The 23,750-nt window shown below is 44.6% G+C and overlaps 1 protein-coding gene across 1 annotated transcript; it reads left to right on the forward strand.

Moving 5' to 3' along the window:
- Window positions 1-234: 234 nt before the first annotated feature.
- LOC115916729 (cytochrome P450 2G1-like) lies at window positions 235-23,563 on the forward strand (the record flags this gene model as incomplete). The annotated part of the gene is given in 9 exon segments (XM_030970466.1): window positions 235-384; window positions 4,646-4,806; window positions 10,337-10,453; window positions 10,961-11,152; window positions 12,733-12,874; window positions 18,673-18,860; window positions 20,959-21,100; window positions 23,516-23,527; window positions 23,530-23,563. Coding segments are annotated over 9 exon segments (1,138 nt in total), but the record flags the coding sequence as incomplete, so codon positions are not given.
- Window positions 23,564-23,750: the final 187 nt, after the last annotated feature.

The following is a 23,750-nucleotide window of genomic DNA, read 5'->3' on the forward strand; positions in this document are numbered from 1 at the left end:
CCCATTTCCCAATGGATTTTTCCCATTTCCCATGGATTTTCCCCCTATTTTTCCCATTTTCCATCGATTTAAACCCGATTTTGTTCCCAATGAATTTTTCCCATTTCCCAATGAATTTTCCCCATTTCCCAATGGATTTTCCCCAATTCCCAATGGATTTTCCTCCCGTTTTTCCCCATTTCCCGCTGATTTAACCCCAAATTTCCCAATTTTCCCGGCTTTCCCCAAACCCAGGCGTGGTTTTTGCCGACGGCGAGCGCTGGCGGCAGCTCCGGCGCTTCTCGCTCTCGGTGCTCCGGGATTTCGGGATGGGGCGCCGCAGCATCGAGAGCCGCATCCAGGAGGAGGCGCAGGAGCTGCTCAAAGCCTTCCAGGACACCCAAGGTACCGAATTTTGGGGCTTTTTCGGGGTTTTTAGGAGGTGGGGGAATCACGGAAATCATCCCCAAAAAAATCGGCTGGAAAAATGACACGGGAATGAGGAAAAATGAGCAAAATGACCCAAAATTATCCCAAAAAAAGCGCTCTGAAATCAGCCCAAAACTGCCCCGAAGATCCCCAAATCACCCCAGAAATCCCCAAAAATTTTCCTAAAATTTTTAGGGAAAACAACATTGGAACCACCTGAAATGAGCCCAAAATGCACCAAAATTATCCCAAAAAATTGTTTCGAAATCAGCCCAAAAAAAGGGATTTGGAATTGGCCCAAAATATCCCAGAATCAGCCCAAAATGATCCCAAAAATCATCCCAAAAAACCCCAAAATTATCCCAAAAATCATCCCAAAAAACCCCAAAATTATCCCAAAAAATTGTTCTGAAACCACCCCAGAATCAGCCCAAAAAAAGGGATTTGGAATTGGCGCAAAATATCCCAGAATTTTCTCAAAATTGTCCCAAAATTTGCACTGAAGTCAGCCCAAAATATCCCAAAATCAGCCCAAAAACTGCACTCAAATAATCCCAAAAACTGCAATGAAATTTGCCCAAAATCATCCAAAATCATCCAAAATCAGCCCAAAAACTGCACTCAAATAAACCAAAAATCAGCCCAAAATTATCTCCAAAAAATGCACCAAATAATTGCAAAATATCCCAAAATCAGCCCAAAAACTGCACTCAAATAATCCCAAAATCAGCCCAAAATAAACCCAAAATTATTCCAAAATCAGCCCAAAAACTGCACTCAAATAATCCAAAAATCAGCCCAAAATTATCTCCCAAAAATGCATCAAATAATTGCAAAATATCCCAAAATCAGCCCAAAATCTGCACCAAAATCTCCCAAAATCAGCCCAAAAACTGCACTCAAATAATCCCAAAATATTCCAAAATTATTCCAAAATCAGCTCAAAAACTGCACTCAAATAATCCCAAAATCAACCCAAAATAACCCAAATTTATTCCAAAATCATCCCAAAAACTGCAATAAAATTTGCCCAAAGTCATCCAAAATCTGTCCAAAAACTGCACTCAAATAATCCCAAAATCAGCCGAAAATAATCTCCAAAAAGTGCACTAAAATAATCACAAATTATCCCAAAATAATCCCAAAATCAGCCCAAAATCATCCCCAAACCTGCACTCGAATAATCCCAAAATATCTGAAAATCAGCCCAAAAACTGCACTCAAATAATCCCAAAATAACCCAAAATTATCCCAAAAAAAACCCCAAAATCACACCAAAAACCCCCCAAAATCCCATAAATTACCCCAAAATTATCCCCAAAACTATTTTGGGGTGGTTTGGGATTTTTTGGGATCATTTTTTAGGATAACTTTGGGGTGATTTGGGGTTTTTGGGGATTATTTTGGGGATTAGTTTGGGGTATTTTTGGGGTAAATTCAGGTAATTTTGGGGATTAGTTTGGGGTATTTTTGGGGTAAATTCAGGTATTTTTGGGGATTATTTTGGGGTATTTTTGGGGTATTTTGGGGGTATTTTTTGGCTCATTTTGGGGTATTTTTGGGGTTATTTCAGGGCATTTTTGGAGCAGTTTTGGGCTGGTTTTGGGATATTTTTGGGGTATTTTTGGAGCAATTTTGGGGAAAATCCACCCCAAATCCACCCCAAAATGATCCCAAAAATTCATTTTCTTGGGAAAAATCTCCAAAACTCTGGAATTTTGCCCCAAAAATCCCAAATCCACTCATTTTGGGGCAGTTTTGGGGTTTTTGGGGGATGAATTTTGGGGGATTTTCGGAGCGGTTTGGGGTTTTTTGGGATCTTTTTGGGATATTTTGGGATCACTTTTTGGGATCACTTTGGGGTGGTTTGGAGCTTTTTGGGATAAATTTTTGGGGATTATTTTGGTGTATTTTTGGGATTATTTTGGTGTATTTTTGGGATTATTTTTGGGGTATTTTTGGGATTATTTTAGGATAAATTTTTGGGATTATTTTGGGCTATTTTTGGGATTATTTTGGGGATATTTTTGGGATTATTTTGGGATGTATTTTTGGGCTCAATTTCAGGGTATTTTTGGAGCGGTTTTAGGCTGGTTTTGGAATATTTTTGGGATTATTTTTGGGGCGGTTTTGAAGCAGTTTGGGGCAAAATCCCCCCCAAATCCACCCCAAAAACCCCAAATCCACCCCAAAAAAACCCCAAATCCATCAATTTGGGGTGGTTTGGGGGTTTTTGGAATGAATTTTGGGGATTTTTGTGGCAGTTTTGGGATGGTTTTGGGATCACTTTAAGGTGGATTTGGGGTTTTGGGGATCATTTTTTGGGATCATTTTTAGGATCATTTTGGGGTATTTCGGGGATCATTTCAGGATACTTTTGGGATTATTTTGGAGAATTTTGGGGCTCATTTCAGGGGTTTTTGGGGTCATTTCGAGGTATTTTTGGGATTATTTTTGGGTGGTTTTGGGGATTATTTTGGGGTATTTTGGGGATTATTTTGGGGTGTTTTTAGGATCATTTTGGGGTATTTTCAAGGCAGTTTCGGGCTGGTTTTGGGGGTATTTTTGGGGGTATTTTTTGAGCATTTTGGGACAAAACACCCCCAAATCCACCCCGAAACAGCTCCAGATTTTTCCTAAAAATTCATTTTCTTGGGAAAAAACCCCAAAACCTCAGGAATTTGCCCCAAATTTTCAGGAGAGCCGTTTGACCCCACGTTCCTGCTGAGCTGTGCCGTGTCCAACGTGATCTGCGCCAGCCCAAAACATCCCCAAAAACCCCAAATCCACCCCAAAACCCAAAATCCACCCCAAAATCCCAAATCCACCCCAAAACCCCCAAATTCACAGTTTTATTTGGGGTGAATTTGGGGTTTTTGATTTTGGGGTTTGGGATATTTTTGAGATGACTTTGGGGAGGTTTTGGGATCATTTTTTGGGATCACTTTCGGATTTGGTGTTTTTGGGGCAGTTTTGGGGATTTTTGGAGGTTTGGGGGTATTTTTTGGGATTTTGGGGACTTTTTGGGGTTTTGGGGAAGATTTTGGGGCATTTTTGGGGTGATCCCGGGTGGGTTTGGGATCATTTTTTGGGATTATTTTGGGGTGGTTTTTGGGGATCATTTTTGGGGTCATTTTGGGGATCATTTTTGGGGTCATTTTGGGATAAATTTTTGGGCTCATTTTGGGGTATTTTTGGAGCAGTTTTAGGCTGGTTTTGGAATTTTTTGGGATTATTTTTGGGGTGGTTTTGGGGCAGTTTGGGGCAAAATTCTGTTTGGGGATTTGGGGGTATTTTGGGGAATTTGGGGGGATTTTTGGGGCAGTTTTGGGGTAGATGATCCCGACTTTGGGGAGGTTTTGGGATCATTTTTGGGATCATTTTTGGGATTTTTGGGTCATTTTGGGGTGGTTTGGGGGGTTTTGGGGATCATTTTTGGGGTCATTTTGGGATAAATTTTTGGGATTATTTTGGGGTGGATTTTGGGGATTATTTTGGGGTATTTTTGGGCTCATTTTGGGGTATTTTGGAGCAGTTTTAGGCTGGTTTTGGAATACTTTTGGGATTATTTTTGGGGTGGTTTTGAAGCGGTTTGGGGCAAAATCCACCCCAAAAACCCAAATCCACCCCAAAAACCCCAAATTCACAATTTTGAGGTGGTTTGGGGTATTTGGGGTGAATTTGGGGGGATTTTTGGGGCAGTTTTGGGGTGGATTTGGGATATTTTTGGGATGACTTTGGGGAGGTTTTTCGGTCATTTTTCGGGCTCATTTTTGGGGATTTTTGGAGAGGTTTGGGGTCCTTTTTTTGGGGAGATTTTGGGGAATTTTTTGGGATTATTTGGGAGTGTTTTGGGGGATTATTTGGGGTATTTTTGGGATTATTCGCGGGTATTTTTGGGGATTATTTTGGGGTATTTTTGGGATAATTTCAGGAGGTATTTTTCTTATTTAAGGATATTTTTGGGGTCATTTTGGGGTATCTTTGGGATCATTCCAGGGTTTCTTTGGGATTATTTTGGGCTATTCTTGGGCTCATTTTGGGATTTTTTGGGATCATTTTGGGGTATTTTCAAGGCAGTTTTGGGCTGGTTTTGGGGTATTTTTGGGGTATTTTTTTGAGCATTTTGAGACAAAACACCCCCAAGTCCACCCCAAAACAGCTCCAGATTTTTCCTAAAAATTCATTTTCTTGGGAAAAAACCCCAAAACCTCTGGAATTTGCCCCAAATTTTCAGGAGAGCCGTTTGACCCCACGTTCCTGCTGAGCTGCGCCGTGTCCAACGTGATCTGCTCCATCGTCTTCGGGCGCCGCTTCCCCTACGACGACGCCGAGTTCCTGGAGCTGCTGCGGCTCATGAACGACGTCTTCCGCGAGATGAGCACGCCCTGGGCGCAGGTCGGGAGTTTCGGGAATTTTTGGGGAATTTTGGGGAATTTTTGGGGATTTTTTGAGGATTTTTGGCGATTTTTTGAGAATTTTTTGGCAATTTTTTGAGGATTTTGTGAGGGTTTTTGGGAGAGTGTTTGGAGACTTTTTGGCAATTTTTTGAGAATTTTCTGGGAATTTTTGGGGGGGATTTTTTGGGATTGTTTGGGGAATTTTGGGAATTTCTAGGATTTTTGGGCGATTTTGGGGGTGATTTTTGGAGACTTTTTGGAGATTTTTTTGCGATTTTTTGGGGGATGTTTTGAGAATTATTTGGTGATTTGGGGGAAATTTTTTCCGGACTTTTTTTGGATATTTTGGGGGGATTTTTGGAGGGGTATTGTGGATTTTTGGGGCGATATTTGGGGTGATTTTGAGGGATGCTGAGTTCCTGGAGCTGCTGCGGCTCATGAACGACGTCTTCCGCGAGATGAGCACGCCCTGGGCGCAGGTCCGGAGTTTCAGGAATTTTTGGGAATTTTTGGGGGAATTTTTGGGGGAATTTGGGGGATTTTGGGGGGATTTTTTGGGGATTTTTGGGAATTTTTTGAGAATTTTTTGAGAATTTTTGGCCATTTTGGGGAGATTTTTTGAGGATTTTTTGGCAATATTTTTGTCATTCTAGATGGATTTTGGGGGATGATTTGGGGATTATTTGGAAATTTTGGGGGGAATTTTTGGGGCTATTGGGGGATTTTTTGGCAATTTTCTGTGATTTTTTGGGAGATTTTGGGGGGATTTGTCTGTGATCTTTTGGTGATTCTGTGGGAGTTTTTGGGGATTTTTTTGGGGGAATTTTTTGGGGAGATTTTGGGGGATTTAGGGGGATTTTTCTTGAAATGTTGGTGATTTTGTGGGATTTTTTGGGGAATTTTTTTGGGGATTTTTTGGGGATTCTTGGGGGGATTTTGGATGATTTTTTAGGGAGTCTTTGCAGTGATTTTGGGGTGATTGGGAGGGATTTGGGGTTTTTGGGAAGCACTTCCCGAGTTCCTGGAGCTGCTGCGGCTCATGAACGACGTCTTCCTCGAGATGAGCATGCCCTGGGCGCAGGTCGGGAATTTTTGGGAATTTTTGGGGAATTTTTGGGGAATTTTTTGAGAATTTTTGGCGATTTTTTGAGGATTTTTTGGCGATTTTTTGAGGATTTTTTGGCGATTTTTTGAGGATTTTTTGGCAATTTTTTGGCGATTTTTTGAGGATTTTTGGGAGAGTTTTTGGAGACTTTTTGGCGATTTTTTTGAGAATTTTCTGGGAATTTTTGGGGGGGATTTTTTGGGATTGTTTGGGGAATTTTTTGGGAATTTTTAGGATTTTTGGGCGATTTTGGGGGTGATTTTTGGAGACTTTTTGGAGATTTTTTTGCGATTTTTGGGGGGACGTTTTGAGAATTATTTGGTGATTTGGGGGAATTTTTTCGGACTTTTTTTGGATATTTTGGGGGGATTTTGGGGGCGATATTTGGGGTGATTTTGAGGGATGCTGAGTTCCTGGAGCTGCTGCGGCTCATGAACGACGTCTTCCGCGAGATGAGCACGCCCTGGGCGCAGGTCGGGAATTTCAGGAATTTTTGGGAATTTTTGGGGGAATTTTTGGGGGAATTTGGGGGATTTGGGGGGATTTTTTGGGGATTTTTTGAGAATTTTTTGAGAATTTTTTGAGAATTTTTGGCCATTTTGGGGGAATTTTTTGAGGATTTTTTGGCAATATTTTTGTCATTCTAGACGGCTTTTGGGGGATGATTTGGGGATTATTTGGAAATTTTGGGGGATTTTTGGGGTGATTTTGAGGGACGCCGAGTTCCTGGAGCTGCAGCAGCTCAGGGAGATGAGCACGCCCTGGGCGCAGGTCGGGATTTTCGTGAAGTTTTGGGAATTTTGGGGGAAATTTTGGGGGATTTTGGGGGGAATTTTTGGGGATTTTTTTAGGATTATTGGTGATTTTTTGAGGTTTTTTGGTGATTTTTGGTGGGGTTTTTTTGGCTTTTGGGGGGATTTTTTGGGGATTTTTGGGGATTATTTTGCGATTTTTGGGGGGATTTTTTTGGGGATTTTTGGTAATATTTTTAGTGATTTTTTTGGCTTTCGGGGGGGATTTTTGAGGATTTTTTGGTGATTTATTGATTATTTTTTGGCAATTTTTTTGCCATTCTAGAGGGATTTTTGGGGATTATTTGGGGATTATTTGGAACTTTTGGGGGCTCTGGGGGGAATTTTTGGGGCTTTTGGGGGATAATTTTCTGTGATTTTTTGGGGATTCTGGGGGGATTTTTCCGTGACCTTTTGGTGATTTTGTGGGATTTTTTTGGGAATTTTTTGGTATTTTGGGAGAGATTTTGGGGGATTTTTCTTGAAATTTTGGGGATTTTGGGGGGATTTTTGGTGATTTTTTGATTATTTTTTGGCAGTTTTTTTGTCATTCTAGAGGGATTTTTGGGGATTATTTGGGGATTATTTGGAAATTTTGGGGGCTTTTGGGGGGGAATTTTTGGGGGATTTTTTTGAGGATTTTGGCAATTTTCTGTGATGTTTTGGGGATTTTGGGGGGATTTTTCCGCGATCTTTTGGGGATTTTGTGGGTGAGGGGGTGAGGGTTTGGCGTTGATTTTGAGTTCTGGGGAGATTTTGGTAATTTTGGTGTCATTTTTGAGGTGTTTTAGGGGTGATTTTAGGGTGGTTTTGGGGCTGGTTTTTGGGCTGATTTTAGGGTGGTTTTGGGGTCATTTCTGGGGAGTTTTTAGGAGTTTTTTGGGATGGTTTTGGGGTGGTTTAGGTGAGTTTTTCACGTTGATTTTATTGCATTTTGGGGTGATTTTGGGGCTGGTTTGGGGGAGGTTTTTGGGCTGATTTTTGGGTGGTTTTGGGGTCATTTCTGGGGAGTTTTTAGGAGTTGTTTGGGATGGTTTTGGGGTGATTTTGGGGTGGTTTTGGGGCTGTTTTAGGGGAGATTTTGGGGTTGGTTTTGAGGAGCTCTGGGATGATTTTGGGCTGATTTTGGGTGGTTTTGGTGTCAGTTGTGAGGTGTTTTAGGGGTGATTTTAGGGTGATTTTAGGGTGGCTTTGGGATGATTTTGGGGTGATTTTGGGGTCATTTCTGGGACTTTTTTGGGGTGTTTTTTGGGATGGTTTTGGGGTGGTTTAGGTGAGTTTTCACGTTGATTTTATTGCATTTTGGGGTGATTTTGGGGCTGGTTTGGGGGAGGTTTTTGGGCTGATTTTAGGGTGGTTTTGGGGTCATTTCTGGGGAGTTTTAGGAGTTGTTTGGGATGGTTTTGGGGTGATTTTGGGGTGGTTTTGGGGCTGTTTTAGGGGAGATTTTGGGGTTGGTTTTGAGGAGCTCTGGGATGATTTTGGGCTGATTTTGGGTGGTTTTGGTGTCAGTTGTGAGGTGTTTTAGGGGTGATTTTAGGGTGATTTTAGGGTGGTTTTGGGATGATTTTGGGGTGATTTTGGGGTCATTTCTGGGACTTTTTTGGGGTGTTTTTTGGGATGGTTTTGGGGTGGTTTAGGTGAGTTTTTCACGTTGATTTTATTGCATTTTGGGGTGATTTTGGGGCTGGTTTGGGGGAGGTTTTTGGGCTGATTTTAGGGTGGTTTTGGGGTCATTTCTGGGGAGTTTTTGGGGTGGTTTTGGGGCTTTTTTAAGTAAAATTTTGGAGTTTGTTTTGAAGTGTTTTAGGGCTGATTTTGGGGTGACTTTTGGCGTGTTTTAGGGGTGATTTTGGGGATGGTTTTAGGGCAATTTTTGGGCTGATTTTAGGGTGGTTTTGGGGTCATTTCCAGGGACTTTTGGAGGTGTTTTTTGGGGTGGTTTTTTGATGGTTTTGGGATGATTTTGGTGTAGTTTTGGGGCTGTTTTAGGTGAGATTTTGGGGTTGATTTTGAGGAGCTCGGGGCTGATTTTTGGGCTGATTTTTGGGCTGATTTTGGGCATTTTTGGTGTCCCCAGCTGTACGACACGGCCGAGTCGGTGCTGTGGTTCCTGCCGGGCCCGCAGCGGCGCATCCCGCGCCTCCTGGCACGCATGGGGAGCTCGGGGCTGATTTTTGGGCTGATTTTGGGGGATTTGGGGCTGATTTTAGGGTGGCTTTAGGATGGTTTTGGGATCATTTCTGGAGCGGTTTTTAGGTTGATTTTGGGGTGGCTTTGAGGCTGTTTCTGGCGAGGTTTTGATGCTGATTTGGTGCCATTTGGTGATGACTTTGGGGTGACTTTTGGGGGTTTTGGGGGTGGTTTTGGGCTTTGTTTCAGGGATGGTTTGGGGTGGTTTTGGGGTGGTTTTGATGAGATTTTTGGGGTGGTTTTGGGGTGGTTTTGGGGCTGGTTTAGGTGGGAGATTTTGGGGTTGGTTTTGAGGGTGCTCTTGGGATGATTTTGGGCTGATTTTGGGTGGTTTTGGTGTCAGTTTTGAGGTGTTTTAGGGTGATTTTAGGGTGCTTTTGGGGTGGTTTGGGGCTGATTTTGGGGTGACTGTTGGCATGTTTTAGGGGTGATTTTGGGGATGGTTTTAGGGCAATTTTTGGGCTGCTTTTAGGGTGGTTTTGGGGTCATTTCCAGGGACTTTTGGAGGTGTTTTTTGGGGTGGTTTTGGGATGGTTTTGGGATGATTTTGGTGTAGTTTTGGGGCTGTTTTAGGTGAGATTTTGGGGTTGATTTTGAGGAGCTCGGGGCTGATTTTTGGGCTGATTTTTGGGCTGATTTTGGGCATTTTTGGTGTCCCCAGCTGTACGACACGGCCGAGTCGGTGCTGTGGTTCCTGCCGGGCCCTCAGCGGCGCATCCCGCGCCTTCTGGCACGCATGGGGAGCTCGGAGCTGATTTTTGGGGCGATTTTGGGGATGTGGGGGCTGATTTTAGGGTGGCTTTAGGATGGTTTTTTGGGATCATTTCTGGAGCGGGGTTTGTAATGGGCTTTTTGGGGTGGCTTTGAGGCTGCTTCTGGCGAGGTTTTGATGCTGATTTGGTGCCATTTGGTGATGATTTTGGGGTGACTTTGGGGGTTTTGGGGGTGGTTTTGGGCTTTGTTTCAGGGATGGTTTGGGGTGGTTTTGGGGTGGTTTTGATGAGATTTTTGGGGTGGTTTTGGGGTGGTTTTGGGGCTGGTTTAGGTGAGATTTTGGGGTTGGTTTTGAGGAGCTCTGGGATGATTTTGGGCTGATTTTGGGTGGTTTTGGTGTCAGTTTTGAGGTGTTTTAGGGGTGATTTTAGGGTGCTTTTGGGGTGGTTTGGGGCTGATTTTGGGGTGACTGTTGGCATGTTTTAGGGGTGATTTTGGGGATGGTTTTAGGGCAATTTTTGGGCTGATTTTAGGGTGGTTTTGGGGTCATTTCCAGGGACTTTTGGAGGTGTTTTTTGGGGTGGTTTTGGGATGGTTTTGGGATGATTTTGGGGGTGTAGTTTTGGGGCTGTTTTAGGTGAGATTTTGGGGTTGATTTTGAGGAGCTCGGGGCTGATTTTTGGGCTGATTTTTGGGCTGATTTTGGGCATTTTTGGTGTCCCCAGCTGTACGACACGGCCGAGTCGGTGCTGTGGTTCCTGCCGGGCCCTCATCGGCGCATCCCGCGCCTCCTGGCCAGCATGGGGAGCTCGGAGCTGATTTTTGGGGCGATTTTGGGGGATGTGGGGCTGATTTTAGGGTGGCTTTAGGATGGTTTTGGGATCATTTCTGGAGCGGTTTTTAGGTTGATTTTGGGGTGGCTTTGAGGCTGCTTCTGGCGAGGTTTTGATGCTGATTTGGTGCCATTTGGTGATGACTTTGGGGTGACTTTGGGGGTTTTGGGGGTGGTTTTGGGCTTTGTTTCAGGGATGGTTTGGGGTGGTTTTGGGGTGGTTTTGGTGAGATTTTGGGGTTGGTTTTGGGGTGTTTTAGGGGTGGTTTTGGGGCTGGTTTTGAGGTGTTTTCCGGGTGATTTTGTGGCGACTTTTGGGGGTTTTAGGGGTGGTTTTGGGGTTGGTTTTGAGGTGGTTTTGGGCTGATTTCATTGTGGTTTTGGGGTTGGTTTTGGTGTCATTTTGAGGTGATTTTGGGGTGTTTAGCAGCGATTATTTTGCCATGATTTTGAGGTGATTTTGGTGCTTTTCTGGGGCAATTTTTGGGCTGATTTTGGGCATTTTTGGTGTCCCCAGCTGTACGACATGGCCGAAGTTTTAAGCTGTGGTTCCTGCCGGGGTGGAATTTGCGCATCCCACCTCCTGGCCCGCATTGGGGTGGAAATTTTTGATTTTATCATTTTCTCATTTTTGAGAACGCCAAATTGGAGCCTGGACCATTTTCCCCTCATTTTGGGGTTCGAATTTGGGATCGTGCAGATGGACAGGGTGGGGACTGGGGACTTTGGGGGGTTTTGGGGGGATTTTGGGGGTCCTGAGGGGATTTTGGGGGGATTTGGGGGATTTGGGGGGTCCTGAGTGGAATTCAGGGGGTTCTAAGGCGATTTGTGGGGGATTTTGGGGGAGACACGGGGGGTTTTTGGGGCTTTTTTGGGGGAATTCTGGGATTTTTATTTTTCTCATTTTGAGGGGATTTGGGGGGTCCTGAGGGGTCTCCCGTGGGGTTTCTGTGATTTTGGGGTGGAATTTGGGGGATTTTGGGGAGGGATTTGGGGGCGGGGGATTTGGGGGTTCGGGGACTCTCCCAGAGGTTTCTGTGATTTTTGAGGTGGAATTTGGGATCTTTGGGTTCTCTGGGGGGTTTCTGTGATTTTCGGGCCAAATTTGGGGATTTTTGGGGGGATTTGGTGTTTTGGAGGGCTCTCTCGAGGGGTTTCTGTGATTTTGAGGTGGAATTTGGGATTTTTTTGACTTTTCTCTCATTTTGGGGTGGAATTTGGGATTTTTTGACTTTTCTCTCATTTTGGGGTGGAATTTGGGATTTTTTTAGCGTTTTCTCTCATTTTGGGGTGGAATTTGGCATTTTTTTACCATTTTCTCTCATTTTGGGGTGGAAATTGGGATTTTTTTATCATTTTCTCTCATTTTGGGGTGGAAATTGGGATTTTTTTAGCATTTTCTCTCATTTTGGGGTGGAATTTGGGATTTTTTTAGCATTTTCTCTCATTTTGGGGTGGAATTTGGGATTTTTTTGACTTTTCTCTCATTTTGGGGTGGAATTTGGGATTTTTGGGTGGATTTTGGCGGGATTTGGTGTTTTGGAGTGTTCTCTTGAGGGATTTCTGTGATTTTGGGGTGGAATTTGGGATTTTTTTGTTTGTTTCTGTGATTTTGGGGTGGAATTTGGGATTTTTTTATCGTTTTCTCTCATTTTGAGGTAGGAATTTGGGATTTTTTTAGCGTTTTCTCTCATTTTGGGGTGGAATTTGGGATTTTTTTAGCATTTTCTCTCATTTTGGGATGGAAATTGGGATTTTTTAGCGTTTTCTCTCATTTTGGGATGGAATTTGGGATTTTTGGGTGGATTTTGGGGGTTTTGGTGTTTTGGAGTGTTCTCTTGAGGGATTTCTGTGATTTTGGGGTGGAATTTGGGATTTTTTTTTGTTTCTGTGATTTTGGGGTGGAATTTGGGATTTTTTTAGCGTTTTCTCTCATTTTGGGGTGGAATTTGGGATTTTTTTAGCGTTTTCTCTCATTTTGAGGTGGAATTTGGCATTTTTTTAGCGTTTTCTCTCATTCTGGGGTGGAATTTGGCATTTTTTTAGCGTTTTCTCTCATTCTGGGGTGGAATTTGGCATTTTTTTTACTTTTCTCTCATTTTGGGATGGAAATTGGGATTTTTTAGCGTTTTCTCTCATTTTGAGGTGGAATTTGGGATTTTTTTTTACTTTTCTCTCATTTTGGGATGGAAATTGGGATTTTTTTAGCGTTTTCTCTCATTTTGGGGTGGAATTTGGCATTTTTTTACCATTTTCTCTCATTCCGGGGTGGATATGGGGTTTCGGCAGGAGCGGGGCGTGCCGGGCTCGGCATTCACGCAGGAGAACCTGGAGCTGACCACGCTGAACCTTTTCTTTGCCGGCACCGAGACCGTGAGCTCCACGCTGCGCCTCGGCCTCCTCTTCCTCATGCGGCACCCGCGCGTGCAGGGTGAGGGACCCGAAAATCCCAAAAAATCCCAAAAAATCCCAAAAAATCCCAAAAAATCCCAAAAAATCCCAAATAATCCCAAAAAATCCCAAAAAATCCCAAAAAATCCCAAATAATCCCAAAAAATCCCAAATAATCCCGAAATCCTCGTGTGGCACCCGCGCGTGCAGGGTGAGGGACCCAAATCCCAAATAATCCCAAATAATCCCAAATAATCACAAATAATCCCAAATAATCCCAAATTTCCATCCCAAATTCCTCATGCGGCACCCACGCGTGCAGGGTGCGGGACCCAAATCCCAAATCCCCCAAATCCCCAAATAATCCCAAATAATCCCAAATTCCCATCCCAAATCACAAATCCCCATCACAAATCCCAAATTCCCATCCCAAATCCCCCAAATAATCCCAAATTCCCATCCCAAATCCCCAAATAATCCCAAATCCCCAAATCCCCAAATAATCCCAAATCCCCATCCCAAATCCTCCGATCCCAAATCCCAAATCTCCATCCCAAATTCCCAATCCCCAAATACCCAATCCCAAATCCCCCAGTCCCAAATCCCAAATTTCCATCCCAAATCCCAAATTCCCATCAAAACCCCGACTTCCCATCCCAAATCCCCCAAATCCCAAATTCCCATCACAAATCCCCAAATAATCCCGAATCCCCATCACAAATCCCCCCAAATCCCAAATCCTCAAATCCCAAATCCCCAAAATTTCCATCCCAAATCCCAAATTTCCATCCCAAATCCCAAATCCCAAATCCCCAAATCCCAAATCCTCAAATCCCAAATCCCCCAAATTTCCACCCCAAATCCCAAATTTCCATCCCAAATCCCCAAATCCCAAATCCTCAAATCCCAAATCCCCAAAATTTCCACCCCAAATCCCAAATTTCCATCCCAAATCCCCAAATCCCAAATCCTCAAATCCCAAATCCCCAAAATTTCCACCCCAAATCCCCAAATTCCAATCTCAAATTCACCCGTTCTGAATTCCCACTTCCCAACCCCAAATCCCAAATCTCCCAAATCCCCAAATCCCAAATCCCCAAACCCCAAACTGGTTTTTTTTTATTATTTTTGGGGGGATTTTTGAGCATTTTTTGAGGATTTTTTGGGATTTTTTGAGGGGAATTTTTGAGGGGGATTGTTGGGGGATTTTTAGGGGAGTTTGGGGCGGAATTTTTTGAATTTTTGGGGAGATTTTTTTGGATTTTTTAGGGAATTTTTTGGGGTTTTTTTGGGGGGTGGGATTTTTGGGGATTTCGGTATTTGGGGATTTTGGGGGGGTTGGGGGGTTTGGAGGGTTGCATTTTTGGGGGGGATTTTTTGGGGATTTTTGGGGGGATTTTTGGGGAGGATTTCTTGGGGAGATTTTTTGGGGAATTTTTTGGTGAATTTTGGGGGATTTTTAGGGGGGATTTTGAGAATTTTGGGGGGAATTTTGTGGGATTTTTGGGGGTATTTTTTTTTTATTTTTAGGGGATTTTTGGGGATTATTTTGGGATTTTTTGTGGTGATTTTTGGGATTTTAAGGGGATTTTTTGGGGGGAATTTTGGGATTTTTGGGGCTATTTTTTGGAATTTTTTAGAGGGATTTTTTGGGGGGGATTTTTTTTTTTCTTTTTTAATGTTTGGGGATTTGTCTTTGGGATTTTTTGTGCGGATTTTTTTGTGGGGATTGTTTTTTGGGGGGGGGGATTTTTAATTTTTTTTTTTTAATTTTTGGGGGGATTTTTTGGGATTGTTGGGATTTTTAATTTATTTTTCGGGATTTCTTGGCATTCCCAGAGCAGGTTTTTGAGGAGATCTCGCCAGTGCCCCTGCCCTCGCTGAGCGCTGCCAAACCCCAAGCCCCAAACGGGGATTTTTGGGGGGATTTTTGGGGATTTTTGAGGGGATTTTTTGGGGGGATTTTTTAGGATTTTGGGAGGGATTTTTGGGTTTTTTGGGGATTTTTGGGGGATTTTTGGGGGGGGGGGAATTTTTGAGGTGGATGTTGAGGATTTTTTGGGGGATTTTGGGGGATTTTGGAGGGGGATTTTTAAAAGATTTTAGGGGGAATTTTTGGGACTTTTTTTGGGATTTTTGGGGATTATTAGCAAGATTTTTGAGATTTTTGGGGGAATATTTAGGATTTTTTGGGGATTTTGGGAACTATTTGGGGACTTTTTGGCATTTTTGGGGGATTTTTGGTTTTTCCTATTTTTGCGGATTTTTGTGGGGATTTTTTGTTGGGGATTTTTGGGGGAATTATTGTGATTTTATTTTTATTTTTGGGGGGATTTTTGGGATTTTTGAGGGATTTTTAGGGGAATTTTTAGGATTTTTTTGGATTTGGGGGGGGAATTTTTGGGGGGATTTTTGGGTTTTTTGGGGGATTTTATGGGGACTTTTGAGGGGGATGTTTAGGATTTTTGGGGATTTTTGAGGGGAATTTTTAAAAGATTTTAGGGGAATTTTTTGGGACTTTTTTTGGGATTTTTTGGTGATTATTAGGGCAGATTTTTTGAGATTTTGGGGGGAATATTTAGGATTTTTGGGGATTTTGGGAACTATTTGGGGGAGACTTTTTGGCATTTTTGGGGGATTTTTGGGTTTTTTCTATTTTTGGGGATTTTTGTGGGGATTTTTTGGTGGGGATTTTTGGGGGAATTATTGGGATTTTATTTTTAATTTTTAGGGGATTTTTGGGATTTTTGAGGGGATTTTTTAGGGGGAATTTTTAGGATTTTTTTTTATTTGGGGAGGGAATTTTTGGGGGGATTTTTTGGGTTTTTTTGGGGATTTTAGGGGGACTTTTGAGGGGGATGTTTAGGATTTTTAGGGGTTTTTGAGGGGGGATTTTTTAAAAGATTTTAGGGGGATTTTTTGGGACTTTTTTTGGGATTTTTTGGGGATTATTAGGGCAGATTTTTGAGATTTTTTGGGGAATATTTACGATTTTTTGGGGATTTTTGGGAACTATTTGGGGGGGATTTTTTGGCATTTTTAGGGGATTTTTTGGGTTTTTTCTATTGTTGGGGATTTTTGTGGGGATTTTTTGGTGGGGATTTTGTTTTTGGATTTTTGGGGGAAATATTGGGATTTTATTTTTATTTTTGGGGGGATTTTTTAGGGGAATATTTGGGGGTGGGAATTTTTGAGGTGGATGTTGAGGATTTTTGGGGATTTTTGGGGGTTTTGAGGGGATTTTTAAAAGATTTTAGGGGGATTTTTTGGGACTTTTTTGGGGTTTTTTGGGGGGATTATTAGGGCGGATTTTTTGAGATTTTGGGGGAATATTTACGATTTTTGGGGATTTTTTGGGAACTATTTGGGGGGGATTTTTTGGCATTTTTAGGGGGATTTTTTGGGTTTTCTTCTATTTTTGGGATTTTTGTGGGGATTTTTTGGTGGGGATTTTTTTATTTTTGATTTTTGGGGAATTATTGGGATTTTATTTTTTTTTTTGGGGATTTTTAGGGGAACATTTGGGGGGGTGGGAATTTTTGAGGTGGATGTTGAGGATTTTTGGGGGATTTTTGGGGGGGTTTTTGAGGGGGTTTTTAAAAAGATTTTTAGGGGATTTTTGGGACTTTTTGGGATTTTTGGGGATTATTAGGGCAGATTTTTTGAGATTTTTGGGGGAATATTTAGGATTTTTGGGGGATTTTTGGGAACTATTTGGGGGGGACTTTTTGGCATTTTGGGGGGATTTTTTGGGTTTTTTTGGTTTTTGGGGGATTTTTGTGGGGATTTTTGGTGGGGATTTTGGGGAATTATTGGGATTTTATTTTTTTTATTTTTAGGGGATTTTTGGGGATTTTTGAGGGATTTTTTTAGGGGAATTTTTGTTTATTTTTTTTTTATTTGGGGAGGGAATTTTTGGGGGGATTTTTGGGTTTTTTTGGGGATTTTAGGGGGACTTTTGAGGGGGATGTTTAGGATTTTTAGGGGTGTTTTTGAGGGGGATTTTTAAAAGATATTTTAGGGGGATTTTTTGGGACTTTTTTTGGGATTTTGGGGATTATTAGGGCAGATTTTTTGAGATTTTTGGGGGGAATATTTACGATTTTTGGGGGGATTTTTGGGAACTATTTGGGGGGAATTTTTTGGCATTTTTAGGGGGGATTTTTTGGGTTTTTCTATTGTTGGGGATTTTTGTGGGGATTTTTTGGTGGGGATTTTGTTTTGGATTTTTGGGGGAAATATTGGGATTTTATTTTTATTTTTGGGGGGATTTTTAGGGGGAACATTTGGGGGGGTGGGAATTTTTGAGGTGGATGTTGAGGATTTTTTGGGGGATTTTTGGGGGGGTTTTTGAGGGGGGATTTTTAAAAGATTTTAGGGGGATTTTTTGGGACTTTTTTGGGATTTTTGGGGGATTATTAGGGCGGATTTTTTGAGATTTTTGGGGGGAATATTTACGATTTTTTGGGGGATTTTTGGGAACTATTTGGGGGGGACTTTTTGGCATTTTTGGAGGGGATTTTTGGGTTTTCTTCTATTTTGGGGGATTTTTGTGGGGATTTTTTGGTGGGGATTTTTGGGGGAATTATTGGGATTTTATTTTTATTTTTGGGGGGATTTTTGGGATTTTTGAGGGGATTTTTTAGGGGGAATTTTTAGGATTTTTTTGGATTTGGGGGGGGAATTTTTGGGGGGATTTTTGGGTTTTTGGGGGGATTTTTGGGGGACTTTTGAGGGGGATGTTTAGGATTTTTGGGGGGTTTTGAGGGGGGTTTTTAAAAGATTTTAGGGGGTTTTTGGGACTTTTTTTGGGATTTTTTGGGGATTATTAGGGCAGATTTTTTGAGATTTTTGGTGGGAATATTTACGATTTTTGGGGATTTTGGGAACTATTTGGGGGGATTTTTGGCATTTTTTTTTTAGGGTTTTTGGGTTTTCTTCTATTTTTGGGGATTTTTGTGGGGATTTTTTTGGTGGGGATTTCGTTTTTGATTTTGGGGGGAATTATTGGGATTTTATTTTTATTTTTGGGGGGATTTTTAGGGGGATTTTTTAGGGGGAATTTTTAGGGTTTTTTAAGATTTTGGGAGGGATTTTGGGGGGATTTTTGGGTTTTTTTGGGGGGGATTTTAGGGGGATTTTTGAGGGGGATGTTTAGGACTTTGGGGGGGATTTTTGAGGGGGACTTTTTAAAGATTTTAAGGGGATTTTTGGGGACTTTTTCTGGGATTTTTGGGGGATTATTAGGGTGGCTTTTTTGAGATTTTTGGGGGGATTTTTTGGGATTTTTGGGGTTTTTGGGGGGATTTTTAGGGGGTTTTTGGGGCGGGTTAGGGATTTTTGAAGGGGATTTTTTTAGGATTTTTGAGGGGGATTTTTTAGGATTTTTTGGGGGAATTTTAGGGGGATTTTTGGCATTTTTGAGGAGGAATTTTTTGGATTTTAGGGGAATTTTTTGGGACTTTTTTTGGGATTTTTGTGGGGATTATTAGGGTAGATTTTTTTGAGATTTTGGGGGGAATTTTTTGGGGGGATATCTGGTGGGATTTTTTATGAATTTTAGGGGATTTGGGGGGAGAATTTTTGGGGATTTCTTAGGGGAATTTTTTTATTTTTAGGGGATTTTTGGGGGGGGTTAGGATTTTTGGGGGGCATTTTTGGGGGGATTTTTGAGATTTTTGGGGGGTATTTTTTTTTTTTTTTTTGGGGGGGGGTTTTTTGGGATAGTTTTTATTTTGGGGGGATTTTGGGGGGAATTTTTTTTTTTGCATTTTTGGGGGGATTGTTGGGATTTTGGAGATTTTTAAAATTATTTTTTGTGATTTCCTGCACCCCCAGAGCAGGTTTTCGAGGAGATCTCGCGGGTGATCGGGCCCGGCCGCGCCCCGGCCCTCGCTGACCGGGCTCTGATGCCGTTCACCGACGCCGTGATCCACGAGATCCAGCGCTGCAGCGACCTCCTGCCCATGAACGTCCCGCACAGGGTGACCCAGGACACCCGCTTCCGGGGCTACCTCATCCCCAAGGTGCGAAAAACACAAAAATCCCATAAAATGCCATAAAAAACCCAAAAATCCCCCTCAAAACCACCCCAAAAATCCCCTAAAAATCCCCCATAATCCCTTTCAAAACAACCCTAAAACCACCCCCAAAATCCCCTGAAATTCCCCTAAATTTCCCCTAAAATCCCCCCAAAATTCCCCAAAAATCCTCCCAAAATTCCCCAAAAATCCTCCCAAAATTCCCTTTAATATCCTCCCAAAATTCCCCAAAAATCCTCCCAAATTTCCCCAAAAATCCTCCCAAATTTCCCCTTAAATATCCTCTTAAAATCCCTCTGCAATATCCCCAAAAATCCCCCAAATTCCCCAACCCCTCCTGCCCATGCCCGTCCCAGCACAGGGTGACCCAGGACACCCGCTTCCGGGGCTACCTCATCCCCAAGGTGCGAAAAACACAAAAATCCCATAAAATGCCCAAAATCCCTTTCAAAACAACCCTAAAACCACCCCCAAAATCCCCTGAAATTCCCCTAAATTCCCCCTAAAATCATCCCAAAATTCCCATAAAATATCCTCTTGAAATCCCTCTGAAAAACCCCCAAAATCCCCCCAAATCCCATAAATCCCCCCCAAATCCCCTTCAAAACCACCCCCAAAAATCCCCTGAAATTCCCCTAAATTTCCCCAAAAATCTTCCCAAAATTCCCCAAAAATCCTCCCAAAATTCCCTTTAATATCCTCCCAAAATTCCCCAAAAATCCTCCCAAATTTCCCCAAAAATCCTCCCAAAATTCCCCAAAAATCCTCCCAAATTTCCCCTTAAATATCCTCTTAAAATCCCTCTGCAATATCCCCAAAAATCCCCCAAATTCCCCAACCCCTCCTGCCCATGAACGTCCCGCACAGGGTGACCCAGGACACCCGCTTCCGGGGCTACCTCATCCCCAAGGTGCGAAAAACACAAAAATCCCATAAAATGCCCAAAATCCCTTTCAAAACAACCCTAAAACCACCCCCAAAATCCCCTGAAATTCCCCTATATTCCCCCGAAAATCATCCCAAAATTCCTATAAAATATCCTCTTGAAATCCCTCTGAAAAACCCCCAAAATCCCCCAAAATCCCATAAATCCCCCCCAAATCCCCTTCAAAACCACCCCCCCAAAAATCCCCTGAAATTCCCCTAAATTTCCCCAAAAATCCTCCCAAAATTCCCCTTAAATATCCTCTTAAAATCCCTCTGCAATATCCCAAAAATCCCCCAAATTCCCTTCGAAACAACCCTAAAATTGTCCCGAAAATCCCCTGAAATTCCCCAATGACCCCAAAGCCCCTCTGACCCCATAACCGACCCCAAATCCTTCACCCCAATGACCCCATAACTGACCCCATAACTGACCCCATAACTGACCCCAATGACCCCATAACTGACCCCATAACTGACCCCAGTGACCCCAATAATTCCTACAGAGATCCCATTGATCTCAATGACCCCAAAACCCCTTCCAGTGACCCCAAATGACCCCAAAACCCTTCTGACCCCACAACTGACCCCACACCTGACCCCAGTGACCCCAAATCCCTCCTGACCCCACAAATTACCCCAAATGACCCCATAACTGACCCCATAACTGACCCCAGTGACCCCAATAATTCCTACAGAGATCCCATTGATCTCAATGACCCCAAAACCCCCTTCCAGTGACCCCAAATGACCCCAAAACCCTTCTGACCCCACAACTGACCCCACACCTGACCCCAGTGACCCCAAATCCCTCCTGACCCCACAAATTACCCCAAATGACCCCATAACTGACCCCATAACTGACCCCATAACCGACCCCAAATCCTTCACCCCAATGACCCCAAATGACCCCATAACTGACCTCAATGACCCCACTGACCCCCAAATTCCCCACTGACCCCATAACTGACCCCATAACTGACCCCAGTGACCCCAATGACCCCAATGACCCCATAACTGACCCCATAACTGACCCCATAACTGACCCCAAATCCTTCACCCCAATGACCCCAAATGACCCCATAACTGACCCCACACCTGACCCCAGTGACCCCAAATCCCCCCTGACCCCACAAGTGACCCCACAATTGCCCCATAGGGCACGGACGTGTACCCGCTGCTGAGCTCGGTGCTGCACGACCCCAAATCCTTCAGGAACCCCCAAAAGTTCGACCCCGGGAACTTCCTGGACGAGCGGGGCCGGTTCCAGCGCAACGAGGCCTTCGTGCCCTTCTCGGCAGGTGGGAGCCCAAAACACCCCAAAAATACACCCCAAACAGACCCAAAAAAACCCCAAAAGCAGCCCCAAAAACTGCCCCAAAACAACCCCAAAACCACCCCAAAAACTGCCCCAAAAAATCCCCAAAACAGCCCCAAAACCAGTCCCAAAACACCCCCAAAATAAAACCAAAACAGACTCCAAAAATCCCCAAAAACAGCCCCAAAAACAACCCCAAAACCTGCCCCAAAACCACCCCAAAACAGCCCCATAACCACCCCAAAACAGCCCAAAACCAGTCCCAAAACACCCCCAAAATAGACCAAAACAAAAACCCCAAAACCAGCCCCAAAAAATCCCCAAAACCACACCAAAAACTGCCCCCAAAACTGCCCCCAAAACTGCCCCAAAACAACCCTCAAACCAGCCCAAAACAGCCCCAATAACCCCACCACAGCCTGAAACCCCAAAAATCCCCCAAATCACCCCCAAACCACCCCAAAACCACCCCCAAACCACCCCAAAACCACCCCAAAAAGTCCAAAACAGCCCCAGAAACCCCAAACAGCCGCCAAACCATCCTAAACACACCCCAAAACCAGCCCCAAAACAGCCCTAAAAACAGCCCCAAAAACACCCCAAAACAGCCTGAAAACCCCAAAACAGCCCCAAAAACCCCCAAAACAGCCCCCAAACCCCAAAACAGCCCCAAAAACAGCCCCAAAAACAGCCCCAAAAACACCCCAAAACAGCCCGAAACCACCCCAAAACAGCCCCCAAACCCCAAAACAGCCCCCAAAGCAACCCCAAAACAGCCCTAAAAACAGCCCCCAAACCACCCCAAACCAGCCTGAAACCCCCAAACCAGCCTGAAAACATCCCAAACCAGCCTGAAACCCCAAAACAGCCCCAAAACAGTCCCGAAAACAGCCCCCAAACCACCCCCAAACCAGCCTGAAACCCCCAAAGCAGCCCCAAAACCCCAAAACAGCCCCCCAAACCCCCCCAAAACAGCCCCCAAAACCCCAAACCAGCCCCAAAAACAGCCCCCAAAAACAGCCCCCAAAGCCTGAAAACCACCCCCAACCAGCCCCAAAACCCCAAAAACCAGCCCCCCAAACCCCAAAAGAGCCCCAAAACAGCCCTAAAAACAGCCCCCAAACCACCCCAAACCAGCCCCAAAACCCCCAAAAGAGCCCCAAAACCCCAAACCAGCCCCAAAACCCCCCAAAAAGCCCCAAAACAGCCCTAAAAACAGCCCCCAAACCACCCCAAACCAGCCCCAAAACCCCCCAACAGCCCCAAAACCCCCAAAGAGCCCCAAAACCCCCAAACCAGCCCCCAAACAGCCCCAAAACAGCCCCAAAACCCCCCAAAACAGCCCCCTAAACACCCCAAAGCAGCCCCAAAACCCCAAACCAGCCCCAAAACAGCCCTAAAAACAGCCCCCAAACCACCCCAAACCAGCCTGAAACCCCCAAACCAGCCCCCAAAACCCCAAATCAGCCCCCAAACCCCAAAACAGCCCCAAAACCCCAAACCAGCCCCAAAACAGCCCTAAAAACAGCCCCAAAACAGCCTGAAACCCCCAAAACCCCAAACCAGCCCCAAACCCACCTCTAAACCAACCCAAAACCCTGAACCCCCAGACCCTTTAGAGACCCCAGACCCATTTGGGACCCCAGCCCCATTTGGGGTCCCAGACCCATTTGGGATCCCCAACTCCCCTGAAATCCCCAGACCCCCTAGAGACCCCCAGACCCTTTAGAGACCCCAGACCCTTTTGTGGCCCTGTTGCCCCCAAAGCCCCCAGAGCCTTTTAGGGACCCCAGACCCTTTTAGGATCCCAGAACCTTTTAGGGAACCTCCAGAACCTTTTAGGGACCCCAGACCCATTTGGGGTCCGGTTGCCCCCAAAGCCCCCAGACCCTTTAGAATCCCCCAGACCCTTTAGAGTCCCCACGCTCCTTTAGGGACCCCAGACCCATTTGGGATCCCCAATCTCCCTGAAACCCCCAGACCCCTTAGAGTCCCCCAGCCCCTTTAGGGACCCCCAATCCCAAAGCCCCCAGACCCTTTATGGCCCCCAGCCCCATTTGGGGTCCTGTTACCCCCAAAGCCCCCAGCCCCATTTGAAACCCCAGACCCCTTTTAGGATCCCAGCCCCATTTGGGACCCCAGCCCCATTTGGGACCCCCCCCCCTGACCCCCCTCCCCCTTAGAGTCCCCCCAGCCCTTTAGGGACCCCAATCCCAAAGCCCCTTCCTTTTTATGGCCCCCAGCCCCATTTGGGACCCTGTTTGGGATCCCCAAAGCCCCCAGCCCCCAGACCCTTTTGGAAACCCCAGCCCCATTTGGGATCCCAACCCCCAGCCCCATTTGGGACCCCAGCCCCATTTGGGACCCCAGCCCCCCCTGACGCCCCCTCCCCACCCAGGGAAGCGGCTGTGCCTGGGGAGTCGCTGCTGGCCTTCGAGCTGTTCCTGTTCCCGAGCCCGAAACCCCCAGCCCCATTTGGGACCCCAGCCCCATTTGGGACCCCAGCCCCATTTGGGATCCCCAACTCCCCTGAAAGCCCCAGAACCTTTAGAGACCCTTTTGGGACCCCAACCCCAAAAAACCCCAGCCCCATTTGGGACCCCAGCCCCATTTGGGGTATGGGGAAGCCCCCT

The sequence above is a fragment of the Camarhynchus parvulus genome, unplaced genomic scaffold, assembly GCF_901933205.1.
Source record: "Camarhynchus parvulus unplaced genomic scaffold, STF_HiC, whole genome shotgun sequence".
In the NCBI taxonomy this organism is placed as follows: domain Eukaryota; kingdom Metazoa; phylum Chordata; class Aves; order Passeriformes; family Thraupidae; genus Camarhynchus; species Camarhynchus parvulus.